Source organism: Aythya marila (assembly GCF_965140915.1).
Source record: "Aythya marila genome assembly, chromosome: 5".
Taxonomy (NCBI): domain Eukaryota; kingdom Metazoa; phylum Chordata; class Aves; order Anseriformes; family Anatidae; genus Aythya; species Aythya marila.
Window position 1 is genome coordinate 64,566,983 of NC_139046.1, and position 25,250 is coordinate 64,592,232.

The 25,250-nt window shown below is 36.1% G+C and overlaps 1 protein-coding gene across 1 annotated transcript; it reads right to left on the reverse strand.

Moving 5' to 3' along the window:
- Positions 1 to 2,008: 2,008 nt before the first annotated feature.
- On the reverse strand, positions 2,009 to 3,136 carry PTH (parathyroid hormone; the record flags this gene model as incomplete). Its single annotated transcript, XM_082760561.1, has 2 exons — positions 2,009 to 2,237; positions 3,051 to 3,136. 2 exons carry the CDS (start codon positions 3,134 to 3,136, stop codon positions 2,009 to 2,011), a joined length of 315 nt encoding a protein of 104 aa, XP_082616687.1.
- Positions 3,137 to 25,250: the final 22,114 nt, after the last annotated feature.

The following is a 25,250-nucleotide window of genomic DNA, read 5'->3' on the forward strand; positions in this document are numbered from 1 at the left end:
TGGTCCTATTTCTTCCTAGTCCCCTTAATCTGTGAAACAGATAACCAAAGTTGCACACATTAGGCCAGGTGAAGATGAACTTGTGCATTGTAGGTAAACACCTTTATTTTTAACCATCAGGATGATTTTGTATGCAGGAAAGATTAAAGGAAAGATTTTTTTTTTTTTTTTTGCATTTATATTGCTGTGATAAAATAAAATGGTTTGATAATCATGCCCAAAATGCTAAATAGTGACAGCTCAGTCAGTTATGCTTTCAAGTAATGTCCAAGAGCTTTTGGTCCACTTTATTTTGTAATACATATGTGCGACATAGGTACAAAAATGCAATTTTATTTAAATTAGCACAGATGTCAGATAAAAGAATAAATAGAAAGTGCATTTTAAGGCAATTCTACAAAGAGACAAGTGGTATGGAGTCATTCCCTGTGTGTTGGGCACACTGATGTGCACTGCTATGTCATCTGCTTGCTTGCTTGCAGCACCAGGGCCTTTAGATTAGTAAAGATACAGCCTAGATTATGAACTACAGTTCACTAGTTATGAGTGCCTTTCTAGCCTCCAGCAGATTGCATTTATATTTGTAATTATTTGTGAGTTTTTCACTAGGCTCCCCAAGGTGTGCTAGGCATCAAACAAACAAGAAGTGATATGGGAATACACAGATGTTTTGGCAGCAGTTTAGAGCAGCAATTCATCTAGGTTTGAATTCTGGCAATGGCAAGTTTGGAGGAAACTGCCATTACTCCTGCCGAGAAAACAGTCTTGTTAGTCAGAAGTGGTTGAGCTCCTAAGCACATATTTGTATATACCATTCAAAATAATTTTGTATTTGCTGCCTTTTTAAAAAATATTTATTTTTTCCCCATCTGTATTTATGTCCAATTATTTTTGAATCCTGCTCAGAGTTTTCATGTATTATATCTAATGGTTCTTGTACCAGATGTTGATTTCTACATGCTAATTTTCATTTCAGGGATTCAACAAACTGCGATCCCAATTTTATAAAAGTGTACATGTGAAATAAGTAATTTAACTTATGAGAGCCAGTAGTCTCACAAACAAACATTATTTACCCATGAGGCCTAAACACAATATGCAGAAATTCGTAGATAGATAGTTTATAGACTGAAGGATGGACAAATGTAAGTATTACAACATCTTTGTTTCAATTGTGATTGTCTGGTGTAGAATCCTTCCCAGTTATATAGTTAGGGACATGAATAAATATGTGCTACCATCTCTGCTCCCACGGTTTCTGCAATTAATTATGGATTGTCATCCTTTGAAAAAGGGGAAGTTAATCAAACCTTCCCTTTGTTTCTGTGTTTTGCAAAATTCCATTCTTCTATTTCATATAGAACTTGTTTTAATTTTATTTCATTCTACTTTAAACTTAAGCTTTACTTTCCTGCTTCTATTTTTCATATTTGCAGTCTTTAATCTGAAATTATTATCATGCAGCTTTTGCTATGCAATTCAGTTTCATCTGGTTTTAGGCCTTCTTCTGAAAATAAATGTGGATTTAAGTTTACATATTTTCATTAGTACAAAGTTAAAGTTTAACCCTTGGCCAGATGCATTTATGCACTGTTGATTAACAGGGCAAGTAGACCTAATGATTACAGACAAATGCTCTCTGTATAAGAGTGGTAGAACTGGTCTTAAATGATTTTTAGCTTTCTTATGGTGTTGTTTGTTTGTTTTTAATTTCCCTGGAAATTTGTAAGGTATATTAGCTATTTAAAAGATACCCAGAAATTAGCAGCAATGGTCATGGATGGCCTGTAAATACATTTTTTTTATTTGGCTGTGAAATGCCTAACTCAGTGGGGCTACAGTCTTGAAAGGAGCCTTTAATCGTTATTGTAGTTTGAATAAATAATAATAAAATGCCCTACTTGATCAGTGATCTACAGACACATGCTTACTTGGACAGATATAATGCTCTTGGTCTTTTCATTATGGCTTTCTTTTAAAGAGTACATCCATATAAGCTTTGTCCAGATCAATGTTTTTTTTTCTGCCCTGGTGCCCGCAAATTCTCAGGGAGCAGCCTCCGACTTCTTATCTCCCCCAGGATGATATCATCCTTGTTTCGAGGCCCCTGGGTCCTAGCATCCTCAAGGGCACTGTGCACATCCTGCAGTTTCATCTGAAGCCAGTCCTGTCTTTCCACAGTGTGTCGATGCTCTCCAAGGTTATGCATTAATTGCATCTCACTCACTGATCTTTTCCTGAAAGAAAGGAAAGCAAAGGAACAGATGCAGAGTCTTTCTGAATTCGTGATTTTCTCTCAAAACCCAGGCTTGGAAACTTTTGTAATGTTCAGCAATACAGAGCTGTACAACCTTCCTTTCTAATTTGTCAGAGATAGAATAACATCTGGAGAAGAGGAGGAAGGTGGATGGTAATTTGTTAATGACAATAGGTATATTAGTCAGAAGGCATCAAAAATGGGAAGTAGTCCGGTTCCATGATAATAGTGTTTGTATATTTACCATTTATTTTATCTGTTGTAGTTGAGCTTAGGGCTTAACATGGCAAGAGTTAACTGATTAATAAAATTATGGTATTTGTTCAGAGTACTCTTCTATGAACACTAGAGTTAAGGAAGCATGGTTTCCTGTGGATTTGTATCTCAATGCTGATTGATGTTAGTGCCCACAGGTGAGGTCCAGCTAGACTCTTGCACAATAAGAAAGATGTTTTTCTATTTAGGATCCTCCAAACATGTAATCAGAATCACAGAATCATTAAGGTTGGGCAAGACCTCCAAGGTCATCTGGTCCAACCGTCCCCAGTGATCTTCCTAAGAGAACACTTACATGACTTTTCTTCCTCCACTATTTTCAAAAAATGTTTAAGAACTCTGTGTATGAGATCTCTAAAGATGTATCTAGAAGACAGTGTGGCTGGCTGGGCCAAGGGGTTCAAAAACAGGGATAGAAAGCCTGACATACACATAAACTTATATACAGACAAACCATCTTCTCAAGAACAGCTAACATTATCCTGCAAAATTTCAAAGTGTATAATAATGTACTTACATCATTGGTCTTCCATCAGAGTTTGTAAAAAAGCATATGGCAGATAAAATCATTGCAGTCTTGGCCAGTCTTATTATAGAAGTCATTTTGTCTGCAAAGATAGTAATTAATACATGTATAAATCTGTATTTCAGGTAATTACTGTTCTAAAAAAGAAAGGTTGAAGAAAGACATCAGAGAAGTGACTTTAAAAGCATTCTTCTCATGAAATGGGTTAGAGTAAGGAATGCAACAGAAGAATTTAGTTCTATACTAAGTTTTGTGAGCAACTTACTTTGTAGGCAAGTCTAAAAAATTCTGTGAGCCTTAGCTGCTCTGCATCATCCTCATCTAGGTACCCATGTTTTCAATAACTGGCTGAAAAGCATTGTGTCCTTTTAGTACCGTTATTTATCATTTATACTTGATATGCTCCAAGTCTATTGAAATACTTATATATAGCTATGCCAGTGAAAAAGTTTTGTTCTTTTAGCTATTTCTTTTGTGTCATCTAGTTGCATTATCTTTAGAATGAAGAAGCTGACGCTCTTCTTGACAATTTTGCATAGTGTCATATCTCTACTGAGTTATTTCATTCTCCATTTAGTAGAGAATCTCACAATAATCTCACAATAGAGAAATGAGAATTAAGCCCTACATTTTTTCATTATAAATCCTGCCTTGCCAGTATGATTTCCACTCTGCTTTGTATATCATCATCAGTATTTCCACTTGGTTTGTACTTGAAGAATATTTGTTATTGATGATGCTACAGCAAGCAGGTATGACACAGACAAAATTTCAGTTTCCAGTTTGGATTTTCAGTATTGACAGCCAGAAAAGCCTTTTTTTTTTTTTTTTTTTTTCCTTCTTTTTTTTCTAGAGCTTAAGAAATTTGATAGACGGTAACATAAATATTAAAAATATAAAACTCCAGAATGCCATTCTTGCAATATTTTCTGCAGTTTCACACTAGGTCAGAAAAGCATTTACTACATGGCATCTTCCTTGATAGAATGAATGTGGTCCTAGCAGTTCATCTAAGTCAATATTAAAAATTTCTAGTTTACTGTGTCGGACTTCTGCATTTCAAACATACGGTTCAGATAACAAAACAGCTCGATCTTACATACATTCACTTTATCCGTAAGATACTATTTTTAAGTTTGAAAAGAAGCTGAAGTAAAAGCTGAATAAAGAATCAATGATAAAATCTTATAGATAAGCCTTCTAGAGAACTTGGAAATAAAATATATACTTACCAGATACTATCTTAAACAGATTTCTCGTTTGGGTATGTCGGCAGATGACTGTCTCTTGATGTCAAGTGTATTTAAAGACTACTGAATTGGTTAGTGGGCCCTTAAATGTAACTCTAAAATAGAGCTTCTAAGTAACTTAGAAGCCCTTTTATTGTCTCAGTTGATGTCACTCTCAACACACACCCTCCTGACTCTCTTGTACCCACCCTCAGATGCTTTTGTTAATTTGGCATTTACAGGGAAAAGAAAGGTCTCAGCGAAAAAGTATCCTTGGTAGCTGTGAAGAAGTTTGACTTTTAAATTCAAGTCCCCTTTTACTCATAGATCTATGCCCAAGACAGTGTGATCTCTGAAGCTGGTTGGAAGGATTTGCAGAGAAAGCTTTGTGATGTTAAATGCAGGCAGTGGGTTAGTGATCTACAAATGCAAGATAAAAAATACTGAAAAGCTAATAAGTGTAATAGTTGTGAGAAATAAGAATACTTATACCTATAAGAATAGGTAACTGACACTTTAGGTCAGATTCCAGGTTTCTTTGTAAAAGAATATACCGAAGAGGAGCAGAAGCCCTGAGATGATAGAAGGTCATGTTTTTAATGAGAAACTGATGGTACTGAAAAGTCATTAAAATATAGTGTTAGAACCCCATTGCACCTACACTTACGGATATACCTGAATCACTCAAATGTGTTAGATAAAGTGGAGGCATTTGAAGAGGCTGTGATATAAATTAGTACTTTAAAAAATTTGGCAAAGAAATAAAGAACTCTGCCTACATTCTAAGAAGTAAAATGTGTAAATAATACTATCCCATATGTATGAATAAAAACTATTTTTGGCTGCATGATAGTTTTCGTGCAGTAGATGCTTCTTCTGATTTCTAGCCCATTTAATCAGGAAAAAAATATATGTTTACATCTGCACACTTTAACACACCATTCGGAAGCTATCATTGCTTTTACAGTGAATACTATTTAGATTATGCTATCTATATACCTGTAGTATTTCACAAAAAGGCAGAACAGATATTGAATTGTGAAGATGGTATTGTCATGGGGAAAGGAAGGAAACACAGAAGCTCCAAAAAAAATCCAAAAAGTGTTCATGGTTCCCTCAGTAAATAGTAATCTGAGAAGTAAAGAAATAATCCACTTAAACATGTTCAAGAGATCAGGATAGAGCTGGCTTCCAGTATTAATCGGTTGTCAATATCCTTCTACCTACACAAATAAGAAAGCATATAGAGGTTTATGGGGATGATATATTTTCTTAGGAGATTTATATCCACTTCAGCAACTAACAATGCTAACCTGAAGGCTTTAGCAACTCAACATATAGCAAGGGCATGGCATTAAAAAAAACCATGCTTTCGTATAAACTGGTAGCAACAGATAGTGAAAATGGGCAATGAGCCATTAAGAACAATTGCAAAATGAGTATTAACAAACCTGAGCTGCAGATGTTACTCTTTCTATTGAAGTTGCATACTTTACAATGCACATGTAAATCTGGAAGAGACCCCAGGCTGGAGCCTTGAAAAAAATGAGACAGAGAAAGCACCAGAGTATATTGCAGTTGAAAATACTTCATTGACTTCAGACAGCTTAGAGTCTGTTAGTGCATATGCCCTTAAGACGTGATTTTAGCTGGCTGATTTGAAGCATACGTAGTCTTTATAGCAACTCTGAAAAAGGATTGCTTATTCAATGTCATTTTTATTCAAAGGTACTAAATTTGTTGTACCCAAAATCTCAAGCAAAGATTGCTAAACTTGATCATTTGAAAGGAAGTTGCATGTGAAAAAAATATAGAAGACAAATTAGAACTGCAACATTTTCCCTGAATGAGAGAAGATACAAAAATAATAATAAAAAGAATTAAAAATTGAAATATAGATATACATTTGTTAACTAATAGAGCCTGTGATAGTTACTATATAAATTTTTAATTACAGTTAAATATTGCTTAATCTGTATATACTGAAAAAAAATATGTTTTGGACTATCCCTGATACCGAGAAATCAGGTTATTTGAAAATACTTATCTCATGTCATCTGTGTTCACTAAACATGGCATATCAAATGTGTGAATGACAGTTAGTGGACCAAATGAATGTAATTCTTTTACAAAATACTGTAATTGTGAACATTTTCCTTTGAACACAGTGTATTCACTGAGTAACTCTCAGCTGAAAATGATGTTGAGCTCTTTTAATGTTTCAGGAAGATGAAGATTCATGTTCTGATTTTTTTTTCTCTTTCTTAATCATCCCTGTAAAACAAACAAACAAACAAAAAACAATAAAAAAACAACAGGTCTCTTTTGGGCACTACTTAATGGAAGAGGAGAAATCGGGGCTAACACCTGCTGAAATGCTGTTCCATGGGAGGCTTAAAACCAGAATTTGTAGTCACTGTGGTATAAAGAGGTATATAAACTCTTAAGGAACAAATGCAAAAATAAAATCTCTGCTGTGAAAAAGCATTTCATCATCCTTTGAATTTATAAGTGTGCATATAGATAATGGGTGGAAAAAAAAAATCACAATTTTTTTAGGAAATTACCTTATGTTAGTGAGAATACATTTCTACAGCACACAAATGAGACAAGAGACAATTTTTGCTTCTCTTGGAACATGACGAGAAAACCCACAATGGATTCTGAGTTTCCATGTTCTGAAAATGGCAGGCTATCAGACTATGAATGAGCCAATGTATAAAACCGGGTAGAACTGAATAGAGCAGTCCAGAAACTATGAACTGTTAGATATCTCAGGTATCTACCAGAGAAAGGCAACCAATTTGTCAATTGGTTGCAAGGAATTGTATGTTGTTGCATTATCAGAGAGAGAGATGAAAACCTGAAGATGCTGAAATGACAGGGTGGGAGGGAAAAGATGACCACAGCCTATTCCTCTGACAAGTCTGTATCTTGATCAAAGAACTACCCTTCCTTAACCTTCCCTTATAGATTGTACAGATACTTTAATCAACTGCACATGAAAAAAACCACCGTGTTTCTTTGTTTGCAGGAGGCGTGACACCTTACTTTGAATTGGTACCATTGCATGTAATCAGACACTCAGGTTGAAGACAAGTGGAAAGCAATTAGACGGATTTTACAGCCAGCTAGGTAAACAATGGCTGTATTCCAAAAATACTGAATACTGAATAATCTACTTTGTAAAGTCTATTCATTTTTGTTAGGAAGAAGTATTATATTGTACCTTGAAACTAAACACATCCTGAGGTACATTAGTGGAATATAATACTTTCTAGGATTATATACTAAGTGACCAAGAAATATTTTCACAAATCAATTATATAATCTGGTGTATTAATATTCCTTAAAAATTCTGGATTCTAATCCCCTAGATTTAAGATTTAACTGTTAAAGTTATTTTTTTTCCATGTTATTTACAAAATCATTTTTTTGCCACTGTGGTTGTTCCGGTAGACAGTTCCAGATAAAATGTATTCTAACTGCAACTATGACTAAGAGAATATTAGTAGATCATTGAGCAAGGGAACAGATCATTGGTGGCCCACTGGATAACTGGTGAGACAACCTTTCTAAATGTGTCCAAGGAATGTTCTGCCTTGACACAATGAAGATCCAAAGTGACAGTCAGTAAACTCTTTAGAACTTCATTTGATTGACAAGATTTGTGGCTTTTCAAATACCACAGCAGCATGTTTGGTAATTTATTTAAGCAATGCTGGGTATCTTCAGGTGCCTTTTGAGTTCTTGCAGCTAGATGAAGCTTCTACCACATGCCAATTTCCAATTAGATGAAAAAACCTGCAGACAAGTGAAAATCAAAAGGTGGTCTACCATGTTCATAAAATGTGTTTTTTGCAGCTACTGAAATTTGGAAATAATCTTTATCCAGTTACATAGCATTTTTCATCTGAGAATCAGAATGTTAACAAATCTCCCTGATTTCTTTGTAAGGAAAGTAAAAAATTGATGCTCTTTGTTTCTGTTTTATGGAAACAAATACAGATTAAATGCAAAGATCACTGAGAAAAAGATTAGGAAGAAAACAGAAGCTGGTAGAGTCTAGTCCCATTCACCTGACTTCAACTACACATGGTTGCCTAGGGACTTAATCTAGACACTGTAATGGTAATTTTGATCCAGATTATTTTTAGAATTTTCACTGATTAAGTGAAACATGCAATGTCTAAATGGACACCCATTTGTGCTGTCAGTGTAACTTATCCAAGTTACGTAATGGAGATACCCAGTTTATTACGAATTACTATTGACCTATCATGGACATGTCAGGCTTTGATGACATAATCATGAATGTATGAGTGTTTGCTCTTTGCATGCCACCCTATGTCATGGCTGCATAGAATTTCATATAGCATTACATGGCTGTTTTGAAGCCTAAATGGAGAGCTGTGCTTACCTCATCTCTTTCTCATGAGAAGAATCTGAAACTTGGAGAAACAGCCCAGAACATCCAGGAGGAATGCTAAAATGGCTGTTAAGCAAAGTCATGACGATGAGGTACATCTTATTTCCTACAGAGACATTTCAATGGTCAGTAACGAAAATACAGTTGTATAACTTGAATGTTAAGGAAGCTTTATTTAAATTTCAACTCATAGGTACTGACACATTGCTAAATAACTTTTAGGGAATTGTAGACTAAAGGTATAAATGTTTATAGAACTGTATATGAAACTATAGATATTACTTCACATATTAAAGTTCTGATAAATTATTTTATAGTCAGTAATTACTTAGTGGAATATTAGCCCTGATGACAATGAAGCATGTTGTCAATGTCTTGCTGAATACATTGCTATAATGAAGCATAGTGTACTTCATGACCTTTTTCAGTAGATAAGAAGCTGGTACAGAATTCAAAAGTGTTGTTGGATCATCAGATTTCTGGGGTCAATACCAAATGGAATGGTATATGTTTATGCATATGCAGACACACAGTCCTATATAGGCCACGGTGTTTATTGGCCTATTACTAGCTGTAAGTACTTGATTCAGGCTTGAGTTCCCATTTAATGACATGAAATGTAGTATTGCTCTAATGGGGCCTTGTGTTCTTTTTTGTTATCCTTGAAATTGACATGGCATTCCTGACAAGCGACACAAGGCGACCAGTTTTGAGAGTATAAGTAATCCCTGAAAATGCGCAGAAAATGCATCTAGCATTGATGACAGGGATGAATCTAAAATCCCCCCCCCCTCCCTTTCCAGGCTTAAGAACCTCACTCAAGGCTTAAAGATTTAGGAACCCTCTCTTGAACATGTATGACACACACACACATTCTAAAACATTTTCAAATCCATTAAGACATCTACTAAAACAGTTCTGAGTAATTACATATTAGTATCCACTGGAATCTAGAGGTGGGAGCTAGGGAACAGCAGATACCTACAAGTAAGAGATTTGACCTAAAAAGACTGTTGTAACTGAATATGCTAGTTCTGCATAAAACAGCATTGACAACTCAGGATGACCCAGGAAGGAGCAATGAAGGTCTGCATTTTTTATGCAGGTAGCCACATATTTTCCTATTCTTTCTACTGAAAAGGCATTTCAAGTTCATATTCCCATATTTTTTGCAGTCACTGCAGATGAGCAGATAGTATCCAAGCAAGCGATCTGGAGCGTGATGAAATCTCATGGGAATGATGTATTCAATTTACAAATGAAAAATAACATTTCAGACTTCTTCAGTCCAGTGAATGTTCTGAAAAAAAATCCTTCATAAACAGCTTAAAAACGTGGAGAATAGAGAACTGGCAAAAAAACATTGTTTTGTTTGGATTATGAAAGAAAATACTGTGTTAGGTGCTATGCAAACATGCAGGAAGATGGAGACCTTCTAATAACTGTTACTAAGGACAAAAATGTGTTGTATTGTATACAAAGTGTTTCAGTATTTGAGATGCTAATTATGGCAAATAAAATGTTTTAAGTTGTATGTTAAAGAACTTGTCCCAGATAATCAAATACTTTAAATTAAAACTTATAGATAGCAAACTTTATTGAAGATTAACTCAATTTGTTGTCAAATATTTTTACCTGAAGTATCTTCAAGTACTCTTTTAACTTATTTGTATATTTAGTCTGTATATATACTATGCTCTGAAGTAATAATGTATTTTCTTTATTTTCCCTCCTTTATTTAGTCATTATTTTTCACTAAATTATTAACTTGATATTAATAATTGTCAATATCAAATTCTTGAATTAATCATTTTCTTTTACAAAACTCAAAAGACATTTTAAATACTGTTTATTTGCATTTTATGTATATTTTAAATCCTTCCATATTGATCAGTAATTTTCTGAAAACTCATTTTTCTTCTTAAAATTTCCCGAAATGTCAGTACTAACATGAAATTCTTACAGTAACTATCATAATATAATTAGTCAGGAAGTCCAGCCCCTTATGTATTTTGACCACCAGTCACTTCTTTTTCTCCTTTTTACTTCATTCTTTTCTGTGGTTGGATTTGACAGTGTTGTCTATGGTAAAATGCACTTTATGGTAAAATTCGTGAGTCTCGGTGCTTAGCAGTTATTTGATTTTGTTTCTTTGTTTCTCTATGTTTCAGTCTCTATGTTCAGCTGGTGAGATAAAAAAGAAGAAAATGGTTTTGAATCTAAAAATCATCAGCCTGGCTTTTTCTATTATGATGTTCAGTAGAGAAGAATGTTATTACTCTAATGTAGTGGTAATTTCAATGAATTAGATGATACTAGTCAGTATGTCTCTTGGATCTTGCTTGCTGGCATATATATTTCTTCTCTATCACCAAACTACACAGTTTATCTTGATTTTCCTGATAAAACATTTAGTTCTCTGCTTAGCCTCTGCTGAAACATATTCCTAGGCTGCTTTTCTCCCTCCATCTGAAATTTACATTCCTTATCCTAGTTTTCTAGGCTTTTAGTAAAAGGCACAGATCCACACTTTGTTGCACAACATATTGTCATTTTAATTATGCATTTTGAACTAGGATACTAAGAAATCAAAATTTGCTTAGCTCGCATTATGCATAAGTGACAATATAGAAGGCTGAGTAGTGAAGGACCCAGTCCTATATTTCTGCTCTCATTTTCTACTACCTTTTGTTTTATATTGTAATCTTCCTATTTCTTAGCATAGTAAAGTGAAGGTGAAAATTAACCACTTCTATCTGTGGCTCTTCATCACCTGCCTGAGCAAGTCACTTCATTTTTCCATGCTTCAGAGTCCATATTAAAATGGCCATCCCTATACAGTCCTGTCCCTAATGTGATTTTTTCAGTGGTAACCCATATGTTAGGAACAGGCTTTCTTCCATTAGCCAGTTAACTTTCTTCCCTTTGACTCTTTTCCCCCTTCTTACTATGCACTGCAAAATTCTCTCTTGACTGTATTTCAGTGCTTAATAAAAGACAGCAATGAATATATATAGCAAAATATATATTAAAAAAGCAGAATCCGTAAGAAGCAGCCCAAACATACACGATACTAGTGCAAACCATTACTTCAATTCCTTATAAAAAGTAATTTTTCTAATTCTGTATGATCTCAAGACTGAACTTGTTGGTTATGGGCTTCATTTTCACATGAATTTTTATGCACATCCTAAACCATAATCCCTAGCAGCCTTGTGATATTTAAGACAGAAGAAGAATTTAAGCAATGACTCATTAGTTTTCTCAAGATTAATGCCCTGTCTCCCCTTGCATACACTGGGAAACTCCTTTTAAAGGAGTCTCTGGGTATCTCTAATACAAATGACCTGAAAAACAGTACAAAGGCACAGTCAGAAGCTGAAAGGAAATAGGACAAACTAATGTGCAAAGGTAGTAGTAGTATTCTGGACCCAAAAATCTGTTTGTATCTGGGAGATCCATAAACATTTGTGAGAATATAGATTTACTAAGGTGCACAGAAGAGATGGCTTGAGCTAACTGTTTTTGTTGCATGCTAGCATCTGTGCTGTAACTATAGGAACGGACTTTATAAATAGCCCAACCCAGTTACCTTTTTCAGAACTTCAGGGATAGCTAGTGCCCAAAATAGATGAATTACATAAGTCAGTTCTCTAAACATACTCATTCACTCTGCAAACTGGGCTCTTTGTGCACTGCTGTAAAATTAGTGCATCCCTCTAGCTTACATTTAATACTCACTGGAGCAGTTATTCAGTTGACACAGTTACACTAACTCAAAGGAGCAGTGCTAATCTTCAGCATCGGACAGTTTGGACTTTGGCTGCAGAGGTTTGTTAAAGTGCATTTAAAAAGAAGAGCAGATCTGAAATGTCAGACAGTAATGCAAATTTTGAAGTTAAATCAGCAAGGGCTAAAAAGGCCTACTTCTGTACACATCAGACTGGATGCACATGGCTGAGTTATATGAGGAAGGGAAATACTCAGTCTGAATCATGCACACTTGCAAGATTGTCCTTGGACTTAAGATTACAATAGAAGCTAGAGAAATGTTTCTTCCTCTGGAAAACAATAGTATTTAAGAAGCACCTTACACTAAATAGATCTTATTCTGGAGTTCCAAAATCTATATTTAAAGGAGGAATTGTGTACAAATCTGGAGACCTAGTGTATTTTAAGTGCAAGTGTCACTCTTGGACCAAATACTGACTATCTACAATTCTAAGGGCCTTTTACAATTCATTTGTGTCCTGAAAGGATTTGCAAACCGAATACTACACATACCTCAATACATGCAATTTTGTGCCCAGTTGCTGGTTTCTCAAGCTGAGCAGTTTCTCAAGCTGAGCTCATTGCTACAGTGGCCTAACAGCCTAATAATTTAAAAGAACATTGGGTTGAAATGGGCAGATCTGAAGACACAGATGCTCAAATATGACCTCATCACATTAAGAATATACCTAGAGGAACAGTATCCTTCCAGCAGAGAGTGTTCTATGGTTATTTTATCACTAATGCCGGAACAGTGCTCTTGCTTATTGTAATCCTCATACTATCTTTGAGGGAAGAGTTAACTACATGTACATCTATTTTACAGAGGAGCTAAAAGAAATAAGAAAAAGTCTATAAAACTCCAAGCTGAAATCTACCTAGAATGATAGAAAATATCAGTGAAAGGCCCCTCCATCACTGTATGTAAGTGGAGATACTTTCTGTTAAGAGTGTTCCACACTGTATAACATTATGGTTGCAGAGACCAAAAGCTGAACTCATTTGGTATGTGGAGTCCTGCATTCCAGACGGCAATGCAGACTACAGGGCTGTGAGTCTATTACTGCACTGTTATGCAATGTTTACGAGCTCCCTGCCACAAATGATCTACCTCCTGCAAGAGGCACATATTTCCTGCTTCAGTGGAGCTGCAGTCTCATCTTCCCTGTATTCGTCTTCACAGAGGTATTACACAAAATCTGCAGATGTTTCTTTTAAAGTTTCTTGGGTGTTATTAGATTTTCATTCTAGGTATGTACTACCTACACATCCTTATTTTATTTCCATCAACCATCACTGTTTTATCCATTTGTGTTATGTTTCTCTCCCGGGCTTTTGTTCCTAACTTATGATCAGTCATATGGCACACTGCCTGCCATGTTTATGAAGAAATATGAATGCATATTTCTCTTCTTAATTTATAGCTCTGTTCTCTGAAGCATGAAGTAAAAGCTTTTTTGGAAAAATATGAATATTGAATGGAATGATTGTCATTTTTTGAATTTTTGGGAAGACTCAGACTGACAGCTGTTATTGCTAGTGTCAATCCCACCTCTATGCAATAAAACACTCCTCTGTATTATCTCACTGCGCAAGTATCTTAAGTACTTTGTTACAGGCATTTACTTACACCCTGGTGCTGTGACAGTGAAACACGTGTCATTCAGCTTTCATGGCTGCAGTGTAAATAACATTAGACTAACCAGGTGATGGTATCACATCAATAGTTTGGATTGCATAGGAAATAAGTTGCATTTCTATTTTTTTGAGTACAGATTACAAACGAATACAAAGGGCTTTTCAAATTTCCCAATGTTCTGAAGAGACTATTGTCAATGTAACAATTTTAAAGGAAGCTTTTGACTATCTACTGTTTCACAGAATCATTCTGATTCCTAGGAGCCTTGTAGTCTAACCACCTGCTCAAAGCAGGTTCAACAGTGAATTCAGGCCAGGTTGCTCAGGGTTTATCCAGTTGGTTCTTGAAAATCTGCAGAAGCAAAGATCCCAGAAGCTCTCTAGGCAGCCTGCTTCAGTGTTTAATTACCCTTAAGGGAAAACTTCTTTACCTTATACCCAGTCAGAATCTGACCTTTTTCATTTTGTGGCCATTTTGTCTCATTCTCTCACAATGCAGCCTGTTTTTCTTATCTTGGGCACCCCTCTTAGGTATGAAAAGGCTGTTATTAGGCCCTCATAAGCCTTTCCAGGTTGAACAAGCCCAGTTCCCTCAGCTTCTCCTTACAGAGTAACTATTCCAAGCCCCTGAACATCATGGTGGTCCTCCACTGGATTTTGGATTTGCTCAACTTGGTCATCTTTCTTGTACAATAAGCCCACAAAGTGGACACAGGATTCCAGATGCAGTCCAGTGTGTGCTGAGTAATAAGGTATAATCACTTCTCCCAGTCTGCTGCCTAAGGTGCTGTTGATATGTCCCAGTATGCAGTTAGCCTTCGTTGCTCCCACAGCCTACTTACTGCTGATTCATTAAGCTCACTGTTCACCCAAGCCCTGAGCTTTTTTCAGCAGTGTTGCTCTCTAGCCAGTCAGTCCTTAGCCTTTACTATTGCAAGGAATTGGTCCATCCCAGGTGCAGGACTTTGCATTTGTCCTTGCTGAATTTCATGAGGTTCCTGTAAACCCATTCTTCTAACTGAATGTTAGGTCCTTCTGAATGGCAAGCCTGCCTTGAGCTTTTGACTGTACTCCCCAAGTTGGTGTCACTGGCATTTGCAGTATAAAGGCACATTTTGACAGGTCTTGCCTTATTTTTCTCAGAATTCTTTAAATATGTTAATAAAGTAATAAAGAAGTCAAAATGCATGTAGACCTTGAGTATGACTTGATTCAGTAATTCCTGTCTTCCTAAGAATACTGCATGTCAAGAGCTGTCATCCACTTGAGCATGAATTTTTGTCCCCTCATGAAAAAAAATATCCAGATGCTATAAAAATATTTATGTGAAAGGAAATAATACTTGTGCATTTAATTATTATTATTTTTAATCCATGTGTTTTTACTTCATTTGGGATCTTTATCATGCAATACTTTGCCTAGAAGTTCGCTTTGGCAAGTTTCATAGGAAATTATTACCTCTTAGGGGGTTTCAACAAGCACTGGCAAAACATTCAAATACAAAAGCTTTTGAAAATCTGATCTACTTGCTGCATCTCAACAATAAGTACTCCAGTATAATTAAAACTATGCCATTAGTCATGAATATCTGTAATCAAGGGCAGATCTGCTGAGATGGATGTATCACAAAGCTCATTCTTTGCCTAGCATGCATTTTCTTTGTTTCATGTTATCATTACATCTCTGCAGCTAGTTGATTTCTTGGGATATCTTTCTTAGAACCAGAAAAAAACAAACCAAAGGTACAAAATATTACTAGGGAGGAAGTGTTTGAACTTACCGTACTGTCTAAATCACATATACAAGTAGAAGACGTACTTTGTAATTCCTTTTCTGTTTACTCAGTATGTGCACATAGATTATATCCATGTTTTCTGACTCAAAAGAGCTCTGACAACATTTTCAAGAGTTTCGTGACAGCGGCTTCCTTCAATGTAGATTAAATAGAACAAATTTTCTTAAGTGGCTCTTGCACCCGAACTGTAAGGATCTTCCTTTTCCCTTCCCTTCCCTTCCCTTCCCTTCCCTTCCCTTCCCTTCCCTTCCCTTCCCTTCCCTTCCCTTCCCTTCCCTTCCCTTCCCTTCCCTTCCCTTCCCTTCCCTTCCCTTCCCTTCCCTTCCCTTCCCTTCCCTTTGCTTCCTTCCTTCCTTCCCTCCTTTCCTTCTTTCCTTTCCCTTTTTTTATTTGTACAATTTCACAAGCACTATTATGTGAGTTTCCTCAGAGAGCACTGCTCTCACAGGCCTAATGCTCTCACTGGGGAAACTTCTAAACTCCCTAGACTTCGGTCTGTGTTCTTAAAAAGGAGAATTTGCCTTACAGATGAAATTCCCTAGCTCCCAGATTTCCATTCTGAGAGGCAACATGCATTCATTAACAAAGGTGGCTCTTTTACCATTATAATGGTAGGGATGCACAACATGAAGTCCTTGTCATAGCAAAATTAATTTTGTATTAAATACCGATATCTAATGACAATTTATTTATATAGTGAAAGTACGTAAGGTTTTACTAAAACCCATGTAATTTTTAAAAAAGATTGGTAAATTGTGCACCTGAAGAGCTGGTGATGTTTTAGGGAGGACATTGGCTTGTAAGAGGCTCCCTCCAGCTCCTACCATAGGGATAAGTTCAGGATCTTAGGTTTTAATTGTTGTTTGGCTTTGGGATCATCTCTTCTACAACTGTTTGCTTTCATGACATCCACAATAAAAGATTCAAGTGTCCCATGTGCTATGAGCAAGTATAGGGGTTTACTTGCTGGGGAATTAAAAATTGGTAAGCCTAAGGGGAAAGACCACATATCATTTTTGCATGGAGCAACATCTATTGAGGCATTTGAATGCAGCCACAGTGTATGATGTATGCTATTAGCAACACTGCTCTCACGTGGAGAAAAAGAGGAAGTTTTCTTTAGAGAAACAGTATGGCCTTCCAATTATCAGCAAGAGCACAGTGAATGAATGAGTTTGCTCTTGCTACTGAAACAAAAAAATTGGGATGCTTTTTTTCATATTGAGAACCAAGTGTTTCAGTGTATGAGAAGAAGAGATAGCCAAAAGGTCTCCTCCTAAGAAAAATATCTGAACAATTTTACTAAGCAGATAATACAGAGTGTGACTGAACCCTTCCATGGCCACTTCTGTATTAACGAAGAGAAAAGGGGCCAAGTTAACCCTGGGGTAGTTCTGATGAAGTTAATGTAATTGTGGTTGTACAAAGATGGAATCTGGACTGCAGTGTAGCTGATTTCTGGCGATATAAGAGTTGAGAGATGAATGTTGACAGATTTAGAAAGGATGCTTTAGGATGTTACCAGCTTGTCTGTTCACTCTTTCTCTTAGCTAGATGTCACCTTTACAAATACTGAGCTTCATGAATTTGGCGTATGAGATTTCTAATCAGCTGCAGAGCAAAGAGTGACAGATTTCTAGCCAGAATAAACCAACAGAAGCCAGGCCTATATGCACAAAAATTGTAGATATTTGAGATAAAGAAGCTATAGGTAACATATAGATGTAGTAATAGTTATTCCCATAGTATTTTATTCACACAATGGCACTTATATCACTATTCCAATGCAGTAAAACAATCTTAACCTCCAAAACTGTACATCTCCAAAAGATCTCTAACCCTAACCCTAACCCTAATCTGCCTCTTATGAAAATAAACTGTGTCTGTAAAGCTGTATGTATTAAGCTGTTTCTTATTCTTAGCTGTGAGATGGTTTTCATGGAAATGGAACTTTAAATATTTTCAAACAAGTAATTAAGAATCTTTTGAAAATATCTTTCCTTTCACTTTTTTAGGACTTTGGCTATATCAGGGGATCCAACATATAAGAACTGAGAACTATTGACCTATGTTAATATAATTTCACTACTTAGTTCCTCCAGTGCAAAAAACAAATAAACAAAACAACAACAAAAAACACAGAAACAAAATTCCTTGAGAGTTTCTAATTTTTAACAAGAATAAAAGTTCACTTGTATATCCTTTATGTTGATTTCTCCAGGGAGATTTACATATATCTTCAAGTATATCATTTGGTCCTTAGGAAATTTGTGGTTTCAGTTGTCTTATCATTAGAAGTGTAATTATCCTTCAAGTACGCTTTAACTCCAATCCCAGAAAATTTTTCTCTCTCCTTCAACTTTCAAAGCTTTGTCTTGTGTTAGACTTGGAAGGAATGTTAGACTTGTTGGCTGGCCACAGTTCATTTTGTGACATTTTGTCAAATGACATTTGTTCCTAGCTCTGTACCTCTGACAGTGACAGTTCAAGTGCTCACTCTGACAAAGAAGGGAAGACTATTGCAAGCCAATACTTTAAAAGCTGACTCCTAGTGCCTCATCTTTGAAGGTGAAATTGCAAACAAGTCACATCTCTGTGGAAAAGATGTTCAGATAAGTGTTTTCCATTTTTAGAGGGCTCGTGTAGTTTAACAAGAAGCTAAATCCAGTCAAGCTGCACAGAACATAAGCTATGTATTTGACCCATTGCAGGTGCTATGTGCAGGTCACATGTTTTCTAGACATAAACATAAAACAAAAAGTAATCCGTGACCATTCAAATTTTGTTCCCTGTTAGCAAACACTAAGGAAGCACTGAAAGTGCAATGTGTAAAAAGTATATTAATAATAAAATTAAGACTATATCTATTCTGGGAAACTTGATGACAGATGACAGAAAGGAGATAGTGACATCCCAGAGAAGACAGTAGGAGTCTGAATGGATTTTTTTTTTCACGGAATGTTTATTAAAATGTTGTTTCATCTCCTGTTCAACCTCTGCAACTAGTGAACCAGCTGAAAGTAGTAGCTGTTTGAGGTTTGTCATTTCTGTGCCCCTGTGTACAATGCATGATCAAGAAAGGAGGACACACCTTTCTCCAGGAGGAGGTTGAGCAAGATCTGACCAGGTTGGTAAAATTAAGCAAGGAGAGGGAGAGACAGAGGAGGAGGAGAAAAGAACACATTCACTTGGAGAAAAAAGGCCTTTTTTCGTTTAGCTGATGTGAGGAAACAAAAAAGCATGATTGCAGTTTTTAGAAAGTCCTTTCCTGGTCCCTTTTAAATTTGTCTATGTGTCTTACAGTAATTTACCCCTAAGCAAATTAGGAAAAGTTAAAAAAAAAAAAAAAAAAAGCATGGAGAAAACTGGAAGGGAATGGAGCTGCAGGAAGAGCAAGAAGTGAAAGGGCTACAGAGCCAGGGGACTGTAGCACCCTAGCACAGAGCAACCCTCATAGCCACCAAATATTACTGAGATGTCAATGGGACTATGCAGATTTAATGAAGCAGACTGAAATGCTGTAAAATCTTTATCTAGGATATGTCTGCTCAGCTAGGTGAAGATGCAAATGCAGTGTGGATCGGCACATTCAGGCTACTTATAATCTAGCTACTTAATATAGCAACCATAATGAAGGCTGGGTGAACAAAGCCCCAAAACAACAACCTCTCTGAAGATGTTTTTGCTGATAGTAGTGAGGCTTGAGCTATTTATAATATAGTGGGTATGGATAAACCTGTCAGATTAAATGGTCTGGATAGGCGTAGACTAATTGGTTAATTGCAAATGCTCATACAACAATGTGATTTTTTTTAAGTGTTTTTAATTTGGGAGTGTTTCTTAAAAGTATATTGAACATAACTCTGAAAGCACCTAGAATAGGATTCTGAAGAAAAAAAAAATTACCCCAGGAACTGGTATATATTTATACTTAATATATATATTATTAACTAACAGCTATTTTGAGGATTATCAGGATTATTATGAGGATTTTTTTCAAGTGTTTTAATACTTGAGCTTTATGCATTTCCACCAAGGCTAGAATACCTTTGTGAAAACAGAGCCCTAGTAGGTCTAGGATGCAAAACTGAATTCAAATGTGATTTTTTTTTCATGACAGAGATATAGTTATACTTTACAATATTTTAAAGCCCATAGTAAATCCATGACAACAGTACATACTTTGGAATTATTTCAGAAACCTATGGATGCATCTGGTATTTGTGAAGAAAGGAGGCTCATTGTCTATCACATAAAACAGAAGTATATAGACATATTTTTCCAAACTCTTATATGTATTGTAGCATCTTGTGTTTCTTTTCACAAAATGCAGATTAGCTAAAATGCCACACAGTGAGAAATCAAAATGTCTTACAGTGAAAAATCAAAATCGTCTATGGAGTCATAAACATATCCATAGTCTTCCAAAATACTAATTTCTGGACACAGGTTACTTGCACTATTTCTAATTCATTTCAGTTTAAACCGAAAGCAATCTACAATTTCAGTGGTGTTACAACTGCTTTGCCTATGCAAGACAGCTGTCAATACATGTAATACCTAGCAACTCCCATAATTCCCTATCAGATATTAAACACATAAAGTATAGCCTCACAAACGATCATACTGGAAGCATATGGCTTTTACTGCATGTGAAATGGTATTTAAATGCACTCAAGTGGATGCTAATGCTGGTGTACTCCAATATGGGATGTTGCTTGAAGAAATCTTAATAGATGTCTCAGACCATGGCATGCAAATATCATATGTTTTCAGCATACAGAGCTATGGTATCCATACTTCCAAAGACTAGCAGAAAGACTGCAACATTCTTCAGCCCTGGGTGTCATGAAATTATTATACATTTTTGATCATTGATTTCTCCCATTCTACTCTCTGCAAAAGTTGCTGGAGATTTCACACCAGTTTGTTCCGTATCACAACAATAATAACTGTAGAAGAAAAATAATCCCTAATCCACAGAAGTTTGTTTTTTTTTTTTTTTTAACATTCTTGAATTAAATTCAAAAACAAATTGTCCGTTTATTGAATCTTGAGTGCAATGATACAGAGTGTTATTTGCCTCTAGATGGTGCTCTGACATGGAGATTAAAGAGTTTCATTCGCATTATTAGTACAATTTTCATAATTCTCTCAAAATCAGCATAAACCCTCTCAAACAAGCAAGAAAATAACTTGCTAGAATGTATACAACTGTACCATATGTTCAATTCTGAACAAATTCATAACTGAAATGTATATTTTTTAGACAACTGATGTGATACTGATAACCCAGATTGTATGAGTAAACTAATTTTAATTCTAAGAAGATCAGCATTGAAACCATGTAATACTCTTCTCCAATATAAAGGTGCAAATTCTATAAACCTTTAAACCATGTAAAGAACATTATTAAAATAATAAAATACATTTGTGGTTAAATAATACCAGCTCCAGACAGGTAATATTTCAGCATTACAAACTGGAAAACAAGTCAAAAGGACTATTTGTTTTCCTCAAATCCTTGAAAATTGTTCTGCAAGTTTGCGTGAAGGTGATTTAACACTTAGTCTTTTAAATAGAAAACACAGCTGTTGTTTTCCACTTTGCATAAGTGTGCTTCCTAGAAGCTTTTCTATGGCGGAATTATGACTAGAACCTGCTTCGTAGCGGAGAGTAAACATAGTGTAAGAGCACAGCAAGTGCCTTCCAGTTGAGAAGCCCTATTTTTCAGGAGGAAGTAGGAGAACTATGTATCCTCTCAGCAGTTCCAGGCAACCTGTTCTTGTACAGCTGTGTAGCACATCCACATGCCACTCTTATGTCTGCAGCTGTGCTTTTGTGCTGGAATTGCACCTTCACAATTACCACCACTCCTGTCTGTACAAGTGTGATCTTTGAGAGTTGCAAACTAGTCAAGGACCCAGGGATCACACTTTGGCATTTTAGAGTGAAGCCAATTCTTTCTTCCAAGAATGCACTCCACTGTTGACTGCGTGGTTTGTGTGGGTCTGTACCAGCATATTTCTGCTCAGCGTTCTCTTTCACACTGGTGCAAATATTATGGTAGCAGATAGAGATAATTCATATGTCTCAGTAAATTCTGACAATGAATGTTGTCTTTGATCAGGAAGGAAGTCTTTTACATCATTTGTAAATTATGTACATTCTTTTTGGGGGCTCTTTTTTATTTTCACCAAGCCTCTCATCTTACTCTTGCATGGTCCTTCCCAGATATCTCTAACTGAGGCATAGTACATCAAGAAGAAGCTTCCTTGATTCCACCATTTGCTTCCTGATTGTTCTGCCACATGCAGCTATGGCACACAGGAACATTTTGGTCAAAAAGAATGCAAAGGAAGTTTCAGGAGGCCAACACTCTCTTTCTGACAAGTCTGAAGTTCAGGTTTGCTCTTAGGAAGTGAGTAGCATTGTCTAATTTTTGTAGTAACTTAACATTCATCCTAAATACCTTTTTTTTTTTATGACCTTTCTCCCATGTAATGACAGCTATGTACGGTTGCTCTTGTCCCTTTCTTTATAGGCTCACATTAGCATAACATCTATTACAACATACCATTCTTTATCCCTTCCCTTCCTTTACTTGAGATGAAGTCTCTTCTCATACAAACTATTCCAGTTCAAGGTAGATTACCCAGTTGTTCAAAATGAAGTTCAGGATGCCAACTCCTTTTTTTGACAGTCAGTGTTCCCACATGTAAAGAGACAATCCTGAATATTAGGAATTCAGAGAATTCTGGGACTAGCGTGATTCATTTTAAAATAAGTAAAAAGTATTAGAAACAAAACAATTTTTATGAGAGATCATGTTGTTAGCAATAAATTACAGCTACTCTGAGAGAATAATGGCTGAAAGATTCTGCACACAACCTGAAATACAAAAAGTTGCAGGTGTAGTACAAACAATATGCGTACTTTCACAGTTAATAACATAATAACATAATCAGTACAAGAAAACAAGTTTTATATTCATTAACAGATAGCTCTAAGATCAGAGCTCTGAACTGTCTGAAACTGGCATTTGCTGTGACTTTTACCTTTAACATCTGAATACACTGAAAAAGAGCAACTGAGACTCTAGTTCATGCTAATCCCAGTTAGAAAAGAAAAGAAAACTGAATCTTGGAGACTGCAACATGAGAGATTCTAGAAAATTCCATATGAAGTATTGTTTCATGACAGGGATGACTTCAACAACCGCTTTTCTAGCTTTAGTGTGACACAGCTAGTGATTAAAGCCATACGGAGAGATTATTCAATAATACATGTATGTTCTCGCTGTGGTTCCAGTATTGTTTTGTTTTGTTTTTTTCCATGTAAAATCTTTTATAAAGAGTAACTTCATTTTATTTCTCTAGGATCTGCTCCACTAGCCACTTTTAAAACAGAATGCCTTGCTCTATGTTTTTCTGCCTTCAATAATTTAAAATACTAAATCATTTAAATATACCAACATGGCAAAAGCATTTCCAGAGAAGTCCCAAACTAAGTTAGTGGTACATTAAAAAGTGTATGCTTCTTATGAACATGACAGACATCTCCTTAGCTCAACATATACAATTCTTTTTCACCCTTCAGGATTCAAACACATCAGAAAATTGGTGCACATAGAATTTCATAGTCCATGCTTGAATATTAATATTTGCTCCAGTAGTGAATTGATGTAAGAGCAGTTGTTATACTGAATGTCTTGTTCAAAAAGAAAGTGCAAATGGAAGGTACACATCTATTAGAGTATTTCCACCTTTCATAGTTTTATTTGCAGGATTACATGTTTAATTAACCAAGAATCACTTTTTTGAAAACTTCGTCAAGAATGAGTATCCTGGTTACAGCTGGGATAGAGTTAATTTTCTTCCTAGTAGCTGGTATGGTGCTGTGTTTTGGATTCAGGATGAGAATAACGCTGATAATGCACTGATGTTTCAGCTGCTGCAGAGCAGAGCTCTCACAGAGCCAAGGCCGTTTCAGCTTCTGCCCATGAGGAGGCTGCACAGGGAGCCAGGAGGGGACAGAGCCAGGACAGTTGACCCCAGCTGTTCAGAGGGATGTCCCAAACCATATGGCACCATGCTGAGCAATAAAACTGGGGGAATTGGCCAGGGGGGTGCTGCTGCTCAGGGGCTGGCTGCGCATTGGTCAGCAGGTGGTGAAAATTTCATTGTCCATCATTTGTTTTGTGTTTTTTTTTTTTTTTTTTTTTTTTTTTTTATCATAATTATATTTTTTCCATTCCTTTTCTGTCCTACTACATCATCTTTATCTCAATCCATGAGTTTTACCTTTTTTTCCTGATTCTCACCCCCTTCCCACCTGGGAGGGGTTGGGGTAGGGGGGCAGGGAGTAAGCAAATGGCTGTGTGGTGCTTAGCTGCCTGACGGGTTAAACTACAGGTGGGGCAGGGTACACACTGGACTATTTTTACCAGTAATGTCTTTAGCATTACATCAGTCTGTTGCTGTATCCTCCATGATAATAATTTCATTCTTTCAGAAATGCTTTCCATTGTTTTCTGTGCATGAATGGCTATGATGGCAAAAAACACTTGTATGACTGAAAGCTGGCTGATGCCGCTTTCTCACCATGATGCTTCCCAGATTTGTTTCTAAAACATTCCTCAGAATATTATCCCATGGTATCTAGTGGCCTAGCTGTACTTGTGTCCCAGGCTGGAACTTGCTTATGGCTTCTCTAATGTTGGTTTCTGTTTTACCCCGTGGTTTTCTTTCTCCTCATGCCTTCTGTCCTCTCTGTCCTTTTAGCTACAGTAGACAATCACACAGACTTCATGACATGAAAGTGTTAACTGTCAGTCCCATAATTCTAACCTAGCACGTAGAATGTGTGCAGAGGGAACAAGTAGAAAGAGACATAGTAGAGGTGATAGTGAAACAACACTAAGAGATAGTGTACAGCTGCATCTGCACCCAGCATCAAAATTGGTATGTCAGAACGTATCTTAAAGCAGAAGAGCTCTAATCCACTTCCCTAAATGGGAAAGACAGAATAGGTTTGAGGCAAGTATAAAGCTTATAAACCAGATGAACAAAGGTGAATTAATGACTTAAATGTTTAAATTACAGTAAAAAGAGACTCTTTGCATCTCTTTGGCTGCCCATCTAAGGGCATAATGCATTAATGTGTAAATTTCATGATAGAGTTGTTCACGTGCTTCTTCTTGTCTTAGTTGTGCAAAATCAAATTGTACAAAATACATACATTTGTCTAGGTAAAGGCGGTGTGGTTCATGATAACAGTGGAAATTTTCTTACAGTTAACTGCTGTTAGGCTAATGAGTTGATTTAGAC